The sequence below is a fragment of the Mastigoproctus giganteus genome, chromosome 3 (assembly GCF_048544385.1).
Source record: "Mastigoproctus giganteus isolate SK-2022 chromosome 3, ASM4854438v1, whole genome shotgun sequence".
Classification (NCBI taxonomy): Eukaryota; Metazoa; Arthropoda; class Arachnida; order Uropygi; family Thelyphonidae; genus Mastigoproctus; species Mastigoproctus giganteus.
In genome coordinates this window covers 35,477,996-35,491,130 of record NC_143577.1, presented here as the reverse complement: position 1 = coordinate 35,491,130, position 13,135 = coordinate 35,477,996, and the positions used below count along the sequence as shown (strand labels likewise).

Below are 13,135 nucleotides of genomic sequence, written 5' to 3'. Positions count from 1 at the left end.
CCATGTGAACAACTTTAGAGAGTTGTTATTCCTTTTCGTTTTGAGTCTGTTAATTGTGTCTCTATTTTTTCTTTTTTCGATTAATTAAAATAGAAGATGGAGGATTCCGTTGTGGATAAGGAGAGATTTAGAATAAGCGCCAAGGTAATTAAGGCAATGAGACATCCGTATGTAAACTGCGTATTCTATAGCCATTTTATCTCCTTTATGGGGTTAGCATAGAAGATCATATATCTCAACTAGGGATTAATCTGACTTTTAGTCTCTCTTGGAATAAACACTTCACAAATACTGCTTCCCCTGCATCTAAACACTGGGTTTTCTCTCCCGGTCTTGGCGTTACTTTTCTTCTAAACAACTACTCACTCTGTACAAATCTCATATATGCCATACCATGGAATACTGTTCCCACACTTGCGGAAGTGCCCCATAACTCGAGCTTCTAGACTCCATTCAAAAGAAAGCAGTCAGGTTAACTAATGACCCATTTTTTACAAAGTCTCTCCACTCTCTGTCTACAGGTGTTCAGCTTCTGCTGCATGCCTTTTCTATCGATTACTTTCATGGGTACTCTTCTTCTGAATTGTCTTCTATAATTCCTCCTCTCTCTTCCAAACCAGTTTGAACACTTGCCGCAACCAGTCAGCATCCTTTTAATGTTCAACTTCAAAATCACAGAACTATCTGGCAAGGCAAACTTACAACTTACAGACAAAATAACTGAGGTTATGAAGCGTCGACGTATTCTTCATTCGACTAACCTTTTGCTGGATGAAAACCGGAGTTTCCGGCAGATAAAACCATGAAACCCTCTTCTGACACCAATTAACTGAGTCACATTGTGCAAAAGCTTAAAAATTTCTCAAGCCTTTTCCACCGATGCGGGAGGATGGCGATTATATTTCAAGAAAGTTTTTGACCAATGGACCTGATATTTGGAGACTACGTAGATTTATCCACGTGTGACAATTCATTATGGAATTTTTAAAAGAATATGTGGCTTCAGCAACACTTGTGATGACGTTTGAAAAAAAAAAAAAGTAAATAAATCAAAAATCATTGAAGATAAAACCACAGACGCTGAAGATATATATCTTCTTGTCATGAAAATGGTCAATGTCTTGGATTATTTTTCATAAAAAATTCCTAAATGCGAAAACTTTTAAAAACGCTACCTTCCAATTTAATCAACCTTTCGAAGACTTTTCGGAGACACGAAGTTCGTCCCCGTAAAAGTCACTGGGGTCCACATTACTGTATGGGCGACAGGCAGTTATATGATTAATGCCCTATAATATACCGTTAGAGAAGAATGTCGCTTGCCTGAAGAGAAAATTACACGTCAGGAGGAAGCCTGGTGCCCAGACAAAAATCTCATTTCCCGTTCCACGGAGAAATGCGAATAGGAAAAGCCAATAAGCCAGAAAATGAAGGGCGATAAGTTTCCAAACCCGAACCCAGAAAGGAAATTTTGTTAAAATACGCCATACAGCAATTCCTTTAATGCAGTATTTAACAACGGGATTACGGCTCTGAGAATAGATTTGTCATTCAGTTATTGTTAAAGAAGGTCCGGCCTCAAATCGGATCCATGGAAAAGAGAGAGAAAAAGAGAAGGGCACTTATAAATATTTTACAAAAATCAAAGATTAATTCTTCATCTTACCACCATGCTTATTCTGGCACTGTACCGTATACTGGACCTCACACTGCTTCTACCACTAGAAGATCGACTGTTCCTTAAATTTGAGGAGCTTTTGGATCTCGGAGAAGATAGGGGATCCGAACTGGAAAAAATAAAAAATAAATAAACCTTCCAGTGTTCATTCTGTTTGTTAATAATAATGTCTTTATATCTCACAGAGAGGAAGTTAGTCACTGAAAGGGACTAATTTCTTCTCTGTTGATGTTAGCTCTTATTACTGGTGCATTGAAAAGGACTAACGTCAACAAGAGAAGGAAATCTTAAAAGCCCAACATATATAATGGGAGACAGTTCCTCGGTGAACATTCTAGATAAATTCCTTAACATTAGAGGTAGGCATTCTGTGACAATAATCATTTTCGAACTGTTTGTTTTTCAACTACAGATTTTCAGTTAATATTTAGTACATGCCAAGAGTCATCTTGATGTGCGTGTCCATAAATTATTGACGACATTACAAATTATTATATAAAAGGAACCACAAGAGATATCGGCAAACAGTTTCTTTCAATGGAAAGGACAACTCAAAAAGTTAATGTTTCCACGTGGGCACCATTTGTAGCACGTAGGATGTTCATACGGTTTACAATTCAGCGCCAGATGTTTTCTTGCAATTGAGGTGTCACGGAAGCAATTGCATCAGTGATTCGCTCACGAAGTTCCTCCAGAATTATAACGAGCATACGATACACCCGATCCTTCACGTAACCCCATAGAATAAAAGTCTAGTGGGATTATATTATTTAAACAAGGGGGACAGGGAATTGGTCCTCCCCGTTCAATCCATCGGTTTGGAAAATGCTCACTGAGAAATTGCCACACAGTCAAAGCCCAATAGCATTAGCATTAGCATAGGCATATGATGCAAGAAAGCTTATGCAGAATCAGCCAAAAAAAAAAAACAAAAAAAAACACACTTCCACTTCACCCCTCCGTTCGTTCGAAATACCTGTCCAGCTGAGCCTTAAATTTATTTAGGCTATCAACTTCCACAACAAGGGATGGAAGTCTGTTCCACCAACCAACTACCCGCTGACTAAAGGCAAATTTCCGCACATCTATCCTACATCTGTCTTTCCTCAATTTGAATTTATGCCCTCTCAGGTGATTTTTCTGAGCAAGACGAAGAATCCCATCGGCATTGAGCATACTCAAACCATTCAAGGCTTTATACACCTCTATCAGATCACCTCGCCGGTGCCTAGACTCCAGACACTGTAATTTGCAAAACTTAAGCCTTTTCTTAGTAAGAGCAACCCTTTCTTCCATTCACTAATCTTGTTGCCCTTCTCTGTACTCGTTCCAGCAGCTCTACATCCTTCTTGAAATGAGGCCTCCAGACCTGTATACAGTACTCAAGGTGTGGCCTGACCATTGCCTTATACAAGGGAATAATCGCCTCCTTATCGCTGCTAGAAAAATTCCCATATATCATTGACAAGGCACCATGAACTACTCTTGCAGCCCGTCTGCACTGCTCAGAAAACTTCATATCTGCCTGCACAATAACCCCCAAGGTTCTTTTCATTCTTTACCACTGTCAGTGTAGTACCACAGAGTTGATACGTTGCTCTGGGGTTACTGTTTCCCATATGTAGTACTTTACATTTGTCAATGTTAAACTTCATTTGCCACCTCTCAGCCCATCTGCTCAACCTTTTCAATATGAGAACTAATGTCATTTTGCTGAAACATAATGTTCGGTTGATGTTCTGACATCTGTGGTATTGCAAAATGCTTTAACACATACAAGCAATTGTTACTGCTTACTTTAGTTTCAACCAATCAAAAGAAATTTGTTCAACGAATCACCAGGTTATGGGGAAGGGCACACCGCCAATTTTGGGGAATCCCGTTCATGATCACTGAAGACATGAGAGGTTTCGCCACACCCCAGATCCTGCAATTGTGGCAGCTGACCTTACCATACAGATGGAAGGTGGATTCGTCACTAAAGGCAACTTTGTTCAAGAAGTCGTCATCATTTTCAATCCGATTGAGCATATCCACCGCAAACGTTCTCTGATGTACCGGATCTTCCGGTTTCAATGCTTACACAGGCTGGATTTTGTATGCATAGAGTTTCAGGTGGTGGCAGAGAATCTTGTGAATGGTAGATCAGAGCATTTCTAGTTCTCCGCTAGTAAAGAATAGATTTCCTTTGGCTGCTTGTAAAACTTTCATGAACACACACAACATTCTAGAAATATATCGCAGCCCAATCTGCACCCTTTTTATGAAGGACACTGACAGTTAAGACAGGGGTTCACAAAGTATGGCATGCTGGCCATCTGCTGCCCTCCAGCTTTTTGATGAATGTTTATGTCAAATGACATAAACATTATTCATATATCGGCTCTAGTTTGCGCTTACTAATCGTTTGTAATGTGGCCAATAAATTTAAAGAAGTTCCAAATTAAAAGTTGGGCAAAATTTGTATAGAATTGTAAAATTTGTAATAATGAGAATTTTTGTCTGAGTATTAATACTGTATTGACAAAATGAAGTAAACAAACAAGCATAGGTAGCATCGGGCAAAAAAAAAAAAGAAAAAGGAACTTAACCCACTCTATAATAGTTCTACCTAATATTTTCTAGGAAACGCCACAACATTTTAACCCCTTCGATCGCTTGCCATCTGTGGAGAACAGATGTGATGTAATTTGGAATCCCCAGACGTCTAAACCGGGCACCATATAACTCCCACTTTTCTCCCGTTACTCATGGCATGATGACTGTGGGAGAAAAATATATAACATAAGCAGATAGACGCTATGCGACAGGCAGGAACCAGTAAAGGAGAGAGAGAGAGAGAGAGAGAGAGAGAGAGAGAGAGAGAGAGAGCCGTGGGATAAACATTACTTTAGTATTTATTATTCCTGAATTTTTCCAATAAGTTCCGGCTATTTTCGAAGCTTGTTCAAATAAATTCACACATAAACTAGAGGATTACAGGTTTTTGGGTAAAGAATTCAATAGATTATTGATTAATATTTGCTTTTGCTTAATTTCTTTACCATTTTGTAAATTTAAATTTTAGTTTTTACGAAGCTAATAATATATATATATATACTGAATGATCACTGAATTATGAACACCTACCCAAACCGTGTAGACCACTTCAGACTCCACTAGATGTCTGAAGGCGCCCGTTGGGATCTGCAAGGCTTTCCACAGTGCTGGATAAGGTAACGGTTGCGTGTACATATGCCTCGCTTCCACTTCCAAACCATCACACATGTGTTCAATTGGACTGAGGTGAGGCGAATTTGGAGGCCAATCATGATGGGTGATATCTTCACTATGTTCCTTCAATCACTCGTGTACAGTGCGGGCCTGATGACGAGTTGCATTATCGTGTTGGAAGATCCTGATTGTGTTCGAGAAAAAAATGCAAAATGGCAGGGTGCATATGATCTCCTAAGAGCTAACTACACTGGTGTGCAAAACTTAAGGCCCAACACTATTTCTAAAGGTTACAACCACAAAATCTTTACTTACGGTACTCTTTACTGATGAGAGTAGATTCAGTCTCAGCAGCGATTCTGGACGTCAGCTAATCTGGCGAGAGGTTTGCACACGGTATCACACTGCAAACATCACTAAAAGGGATCGATATGGCGGTCGAGGTGTTCTTGTCTAGGGAGGCGTTATCTTGGATGGACGTACACAACTCCAGATACTGGAAGGCGGTACTGTAACCGGTGCACGCTACTGTACTGAGGAAATCCTTCCCCATGTGTGTCTATTCCGAGGTGCCATTGGCCCAGAGTTCGTGTTTATGGATGATAACGCCACACCCCATCGCACTGCAGCTGTTGATATGCTTTTGGAAAGTGAGGACATTATTCGTATGGATTGGCCTGCCCGATTCTCCCGATCGATCTAAATCCCATCGAACACATCTGGGACGCTCTGGGGAGACGCCTAGCGGCACGTCCACACCCATTAGAAAATGTTCACCATCTGAAGCTGACAGAGGAATGGACGATGTTACCGCAAGAAATTATCAACAACATTGTTCTAAGTATGGACAGGTGATGCAAAGCCTGCATCGATATTAGGGGTGGCCATATCTCCTACTGAGAACCACCTCTTCTCTTTGTTCCATCTTTGGCAGTGATGCATCTGTATCATGGCAGCCAGTGCTATGTTTCCATTTTTGAATAAAGTCCCTCTGTACCGTTTTGTTTCCGTTGTTGTGTCGGTGTTTTTCCTTCATCGTTCCTGTACCTACGAGGTTCCTTTTGTATGCGTTTCCCATATCCAGGTCACTCCTATGAGAAGCTACAAGTGAAAACCTGAATAGTCCTTAAATTTTGCACACCAGTGTATATAGAACTATTATATTTAGGCCACCCGAATAATTAAATTCATCTGCCGTGCTGTTTGTCTTATGTCTGTTAATTGCGTGTGTTCTATGGTCGATTTGTCTGTTTTGCTGGACGAAAACCCCAGTCCCTGGGGGGGGGAATCTTGCTATCTACCCCTGAGACCGACTAACTCAGCCATAGAGTGAAAAAAAAGCCCATTAAATCTCCTAAGAGCTGCCAGTAGACCTCAACAGCGAAACGTTATTCCACCAGGGGTATAAGTTATTGCCAGCAAAACATGCCCCACATCATGCAACCACCACCACTTGCCTTTATAGTGGGCATCATGCAGGATAGGTCCATGGACTCGTGTTCCTTGCGTCACACACGAAGGCGTTCCGTGTTGCACCAGCTATTTAGACTCAGGCACACTCGTTTCCAGTCCTCCGTTCTCCAACTAACATGTTGTTAACATCACAGCATTCGCCGTGGACGATGATCAGCGGTAAGGAGAGGGTATCTCTTGGGTCTTCTGCTGTGTAACCCGATACGTCTAAGTGTGCGACGCACAAGCCGTTTTCGGTATGGAAGAACCCGACGCACGAGCTATCACAATCGTGCCCTTTTGACACTCCGTGATATCTTTACTACACCCATAGCCGATCACTTTATCACTTTGACTTGCACGAGCAGATGCAAGTTACCACTGCTCTAGCGTTGGAAGCTGATCGGCTTTTTATACTACAAGTTATGTGACATTGTCCGTTACCAATGGGGTGGTCATAATTCACTGATCGCTGAGTGTACTGTATATATATATCTTATACAACCCCGGGGGCTCACATCTGGTGAGTATGGGCTTGGCACACCCAGGGTCCTGAGCTGGATATCATCATTCTTCTCTTTCTTGGTGATTCCCTTCTACTTTTGACACTCTCACTCTCTCTCTCTCTCAGGGTTACTCGGGAACTTCCTTTTTTTTTTCCTGGTGCAGCATAAGCCTCAGGCTTCCTTGCATCATATGGATATTAATAATAATAATAATAAATAAATAATACCATATAAGGTATGTATATCGAAATAATCGAATAAATAATCGATTATGATCTCTCGATCATGCCCATGTTTTATTGGAATATTAAATTGCAAACATGTAACTGTTTTGCAGAACGGTTAAGTTTATGTAGATTACAAGCAAGGTCAGCTTTAAGGGCAATAAAGTGAGCATTATTCATGTGGGGACTAATGACATTAAAACTAAACACGAATTTGACGATTTGTTGGACAAATATAGAGCTATGCTGAAAAAAATGCGACCAGTTAGATGAGAATGTGTATATGTCTGAAATTCGCCCCATCGTGACAGGAATGACTATATGCCAAAAGCCTTGCTGATTAGCTCAAGACTTGGGGCGCTCTACAAGGTTTATGCGGGAAAGCTTTTATCAGCATGGCGAACAGGTAGAAGGAATCTATTTTGTAAAGACGGTATACATTTGAACAAAGGTGCAAGGGTCTCTGTCAATATCATTGATGAGCCTTTTAGGGTTCAGGGAATTTTTTATAAACTAAGCAGATAGGCGAGGGAAGGTTAATATACTAAAATTATGGAATATATTTACAGCTCTAGTCTCAGAAGCCATCAATGCATACGGTATATACCATTAAGAAAATATAGCATGAGGAGAATGCCGAGATAAATGAATAAAGAGTTAGCTGGTTAATAAAGCAGAAAAAAATGGCATGGAAAATTTACAGAGCGATGAAAAGTATTGAAACTTATAACAGAAGTTGACCTCTAATAGTGTCATAGAAAGGTTAGGCTAACAAAGCTGATTATGAGAAATCGCTGGCTAAAAGAACAAAGAATGTGGAAAAGGTGATTTTCACATATGTTAATATAAAGAAGTAAAAAAACGAATCAGATCAGCCCCTGGTGTAATGTGTGCGAGAAAGTTTTCGATTTAAAATTAATTGAACAAGTACAGTACTTCGCATTAATATTTAGAGCTGAACGTCTCTTCATGGTGAGTAGTAACTGTACAAGTCAAGCTGAGAAGCATGAAATTAGCGATATTGAAATTATAGAATATTGTTATTAGAAAAACTCCATTCCAAAGGCAAGTAGAGTTCCTGGCGTTCATGGCTTGTATCCAGTAATTCTGAAAGTGTCAACAAGAAGGTGCATTGAATCATTGATTAATTATGAAGGACACTGGATTTGGGAGAGATTCCTTTTAGACTGGAGAAATTCCAAAGTATCGCCAATGCATAAAGACAGTTCTAAGAGCGAAAGAAATAACTGCAGAACGGTTAGTCTGACTTCAGTGGTAAGGAAAATCATGGAGGCAATGATTGTTGAATCCATGATTATTAAAACATACTCACCATCATATGTTGCGTGGATGGTGGGTATGTTTAACTTTTCAAAACACTATGGAAATAACATAAGGACGGTCTTTAAACTGTTTCAGCAAGAAAATGCAGCAGTTTATGCCAGAGAATAATGTACAGCCTAGTTTACCTCCTAGCGGTGTGTACGGGCAACGTAGGGTCCCATTAGGGGTCCTGCGGCCAAAAGCCAAACCACAACAACAGAACCCAACTTAATACTCCCCGTATACCACACACACAATACACAAGAACAACAGAACAAGGCACAAACCTCATAAACCACACATATACACATGCTTCTGGCATTTACAGAGAACTGTTTTTCTCATAAGAGTACTAAAGGCGCAATTGTGGGAAACCACCGGTGGCACCAATAGTTTTCCCAATTTTGGTGCTCCCAAAGTTTCACATATGACATCCAAATACATAAGGCATCTATGAATTTATACGAAAAAGGGGCACAAAGTTCCACAGCGTCTTAGAGTCTCGAGTTATCTAAATCTGCTCCTGAATATCCAAGGTTTGCCGACTCAACCTCTGTAATAATTTTTTTTTAGTACGTATTCCAAACAACTTAGATTTTGGTCTGTTTAATGGCAACATCACACTATGATGAGAGATCCCCAATGAGAGATTACTATATAAGCTGGAAAACATCAGAATCAAAATATTAGGATCACGGCTAAGGTTCAAAGATCCATCGCAAGGGGGCTGCAGGGTAGAAAGCAGAGGATTAATGAGTACTCTTCAGGTTGGTTTAACGTTATAAGTGGGGTGTTCCGATGATCAGTTCTAGAAATGCTATTGTTCGGAAATTTATAAATGATAATCAAAATTAGCTGATGATGTGAAGATTGAGAGAGTGATTAATGAGCAGCGCCAAGTAGTGCTCCTTCAGGATGACTTAGACAAGCTTCAATGATGATCAGAAAAGTGGCGGCTGTGTTTTAATACAACAAAATGCAAAGTCTTACACTTAGGGAATAGCAACTCCAAACTAACTTACTTGGTGTGGTTGAATTAAAAATTGTAAAGAAGGAAAGGGATTTGAGAGTACTATAGTCGAACATTAAATTCTTCGAGTGAGTGTAGACAGGCAGCAATGAAGTTCCATGATGTCTTATTGATGATTAATCGAACAATTGTTTGTAGAGATAGGGAGGTCATAATCCCACTATATAAAGCAATTGCAAGACAGCACTTGGAATACTGTTTGCAAATATGGAAATATGTTAGCTACAGAGCTTGACAGCCAGACACATTAGAGAGGACCTGGTTCAGGTTTATAAGACTCTGAGAGGGGACAGTAAAATGAACCAAGGTAAAATTTTCATTGAGGCCATAAATTCGAATTAAGGAGGATTTAGACTAGATTGCAGAAAATTTTATTTCAGCTAGGTCTTAATGACTGGAATACGTTGCCTCTCCGGGTGGTTGAGGCTGACAGCTTGGTGAAATTCAAAGCTCAGCTGAATAGATATCTACACGAAGAGGGAAACGCATACAACGTTTGTTATTTTTATATACTTTTTTAAATTTTTATTAGCAATTTTGATTATATATTTACCTTTTATCTTACTATATATTTACCTTTTATCTTACTATATATTTATTCTTTTATCTTTTTTTACATTCTTATTTAATTATTTATTATTTTCTTTGGAATAACGATGATTTAAAGGAAGAAAGGGAGAGGCTTTAATAAATATATGAATCTCGTGAATAGGGAGAATATAAAATAGCTCCCCACGAGTTTATTAACTTTCAGTACGAAATACGGGTACTGCTTTTATCAACTCAGTTTAAAGTGATAAGTTCCATCTTGGTTTTAAGTTGTTGCACATTCCTACAGCGAACTCATCGTAGACCAAATATGAAAAGTGCCTGTTGACAGCCAGTCTACTGGAAGATAGGATTTCTCAAGCAGAAGAAAAAGACCTTTTTTCTCACTCCGACCGAATCGGTGATGTGTGACATCGCTACACAGTTGATGAATGATATCGGAGGAGCGTTCTCCTTGCCCCTACCATAAACAGATGTGAACGAAAAGATTACGCAAACCGTAAGTATGACGGACGTTGTCAAGTGCAGGTAAGCACGACAATCATTCTCCTCTATTCCCCCTACTTTTCTCCCTTAGCCTCCCCATCGAGATAAACTGGTTTCTGTGATGGGAACCTCTGCGGAAGGAAACAGAGAAGGTAATCTGCGGTGGTATTATGGGATTTTGTGTCACGGGAGACTGCGGGTGGTGATGATCAGACGAATAAATTATTAGCATCTGGGAAAGTAACATTCAAAGAATGGTGTTGTACATTCAGTGTGTATTTTCCCCTTGAATAGTTCTGAACATGTGGTTTTTGTGACTGTTGCTTAATCGATACCTCATTAGCAGTCAATTAAACAGCGCACAATAATTACCCATCCCTCGCGCAGCAAGTATCCAGGATGGGTCAAAGAACTCAGGTAGGCGGTTCGCATAGTAAAGCAGTTTTTCTTTCACAGTGGACTAATGAAGGACTGAACAGCCAACAGCAGTTAGGCTTCATCTCTTAGCAGTCAATTAAAATTTTAGTAGACTTAATCCAGCTTAATAAATGACTCTGTCGTGAACTCTGCATCCCTACATTATCTTTAAGGAACCTATGGTTCATATTTACCGCCTTTTAGCATTAATTTTGCGCGGGTAAGAAGGGGAGTTGGTAAGCTCTTCATAACATTCATTCTGTATAAATGTATCAATCATTAATTTACTTATATTGAAAGAAATTGTTTTATCTTTTTATTTACAAGCGCTTAACATAAAATTCCTTTCGTATCAGAAGGGGACGTGGAGCCTTATTCATTCCGGTAGCTTCTCGATGTGGCACGCGAGGCATTTCTAGTATTACATGTGGCAAGCCGCAGGAAAAGGTTGGTCACCCCTGTTTTTGAACATTCATCAGGAAACTGAGTGGCGTGCCACATGTGGCCCGCAGACAGTTTTAAATTGAGACTGGAGTGTAAAAAAAATAGACATTCCTACAGCAAACTTAGCGCAGACCAAAAATGAAAAGCGCCTGTTGACAGTCAGTCTACTAGAAGATGTCACTGGAATGATATTTAGAATTTTGGTGACCTGGGCATGATTTTTAGAATTTTAAATCTCGCGGGAATAGTATTTACACTTCTGGATGTCACAGGAATAATGTGTAAAATTTTAGACGGGCCAATAATGGTTTTAGAATTTTACGAGGGGATATCAAAAAGTTCGAACCGTGACCTAGATAAAACATCAGCAGGAAGATGCTGCTTTTAATATAAGTTGTCTGCATATTCAATAACTAACCTGTGAAATTTCATTCCCGTAGGTGATCGTACACCAGAGGTGGAACCAGGAATCTGAGGAAGGACGCTAATGTTGACCAAGTGGAGTATCGAGCAGTGATCAAGTTCCTGCATTTTTTGAAGGGCAAGAAAGCTCAAGAAATTGACGAAGAAATGAAAGCTGTGTATGGGCAAAATTGTCCATCCTGTGACACTGTAAAAACGTGGAAACGGGAGTTCCAGTGCAGTTGTATAAGTGTCTTTGACGAGCCAAGAGAAAAAAGGCCATCAACATCTACAGACAGTGAGACGGTTGCAAAAGTTGAGCAGCTGGTGCTGAGTGACATAGTGTGCATAGTATTAGGGTCAGGCGCCGCCTGTGGTTTCCCACATCTGCGCCATATGTACACTGTGAAGAAATACAGAACACTGTAAATGCCAGAAAAGTGTTCTGTGTTGAATACGTAGTATTGTGTTTGGTCCTGTTGGTGTCCTGGAATTTGGCAGCAAGGCCTCTGGTGGGACCTCAGGTTGCCCGCACACACCGCTAGGTGGTAGCCAGGCTAGCCATTATTCTCTGACTGGTCTTTGCCAGGGTCGCCTAAGCTTCCTGACAGAGACCAATGTAAAAAAAAAAAAAAGAAGTTAGAGTGCGTGGGCTTTAGAGTCAATAAAGTGGGAACAGTTAGAAGTATGGGAGATGAAGAAGAAGGCATTCCCGAGGTACAATAGAAGACATCCATCAGGCGAAAATAGGGGATGGGAGTGGGGGAAAAGTTTCCGTGCAAGGGAGCACAAGCGTAATCGCCATTTGGCACAATCTTCTCACTCTTCTCATTCAGGTGCGGTCGTGATGTCAACTTCATTGGTGATGTCATCCGGTGATCTGTGTCTAAGTCAGTAGGGATATAAATAGGAATGCAGCTGTGAGCTGTGGCTGTCCTATACTGGATTTTCTCAGATTTGGGGGTGGTGGTGTAGCCTCATTTGCTGGTAGGCCTCTCCATTGATTCCCAAAATATAGGTGGCTGTCTTCTCTTGGTCTAGATTAGATGATAATCCAGATAGTGACTATATCCATGGTAGGGATTTCCGTCGTGCGAATAAATCCTGTGCATAGTGCGTAAAGACGATATAGTCTTCTTCTCTTTCGAGGATGTGCTGTTCTTGGTTTTTAGGAAGGTGATGTATCCCAGTTAGGAGGAGGCATCTCAAGTCTTCATATATTTCGCCCTCGTATATCAGGTGGTCCCAAGTTTGGAGGGAACCACAGAGGCATTGTGGGTTTTCGGTGATCCCGAGTGCAGTGAGCTTTCCTCTGATAGATCCATGGTCGGTTAACAAAAAGGTGGCGTATAAGCCAGGGGAGAACCATGCGAGAGATTTCAGGTATACTGTTGCTATTGTAGAAATGAAT

General features: G+C 40.4%; 1 protein-coding gene across 2 annotated transcripts in view; it reads right to left on the bottom strand.

Annotated features, from left to right (window-relative positions):
- Window positions 1-13,135, bottom strand: part of LOC150087865 (SH2 domain-containing protein 3C) — an 81,978-nt gene that overhangs the window by 14,725 nt on the left and 54,118 nt on the right. For both annotated transcript variants that reach the window (XM_090369240.1, XM_090369241.1), the window contains one exon: window positions 1,667-1,787. In XM_090369240.1, coding sequence (XP_090225366.1) covers window positions 1,667-1,787 — 121 coding nt within the window. The remainder of the gene's footprint in view (window positions 1-1,666; window positions 1,788-13,135) is intronic.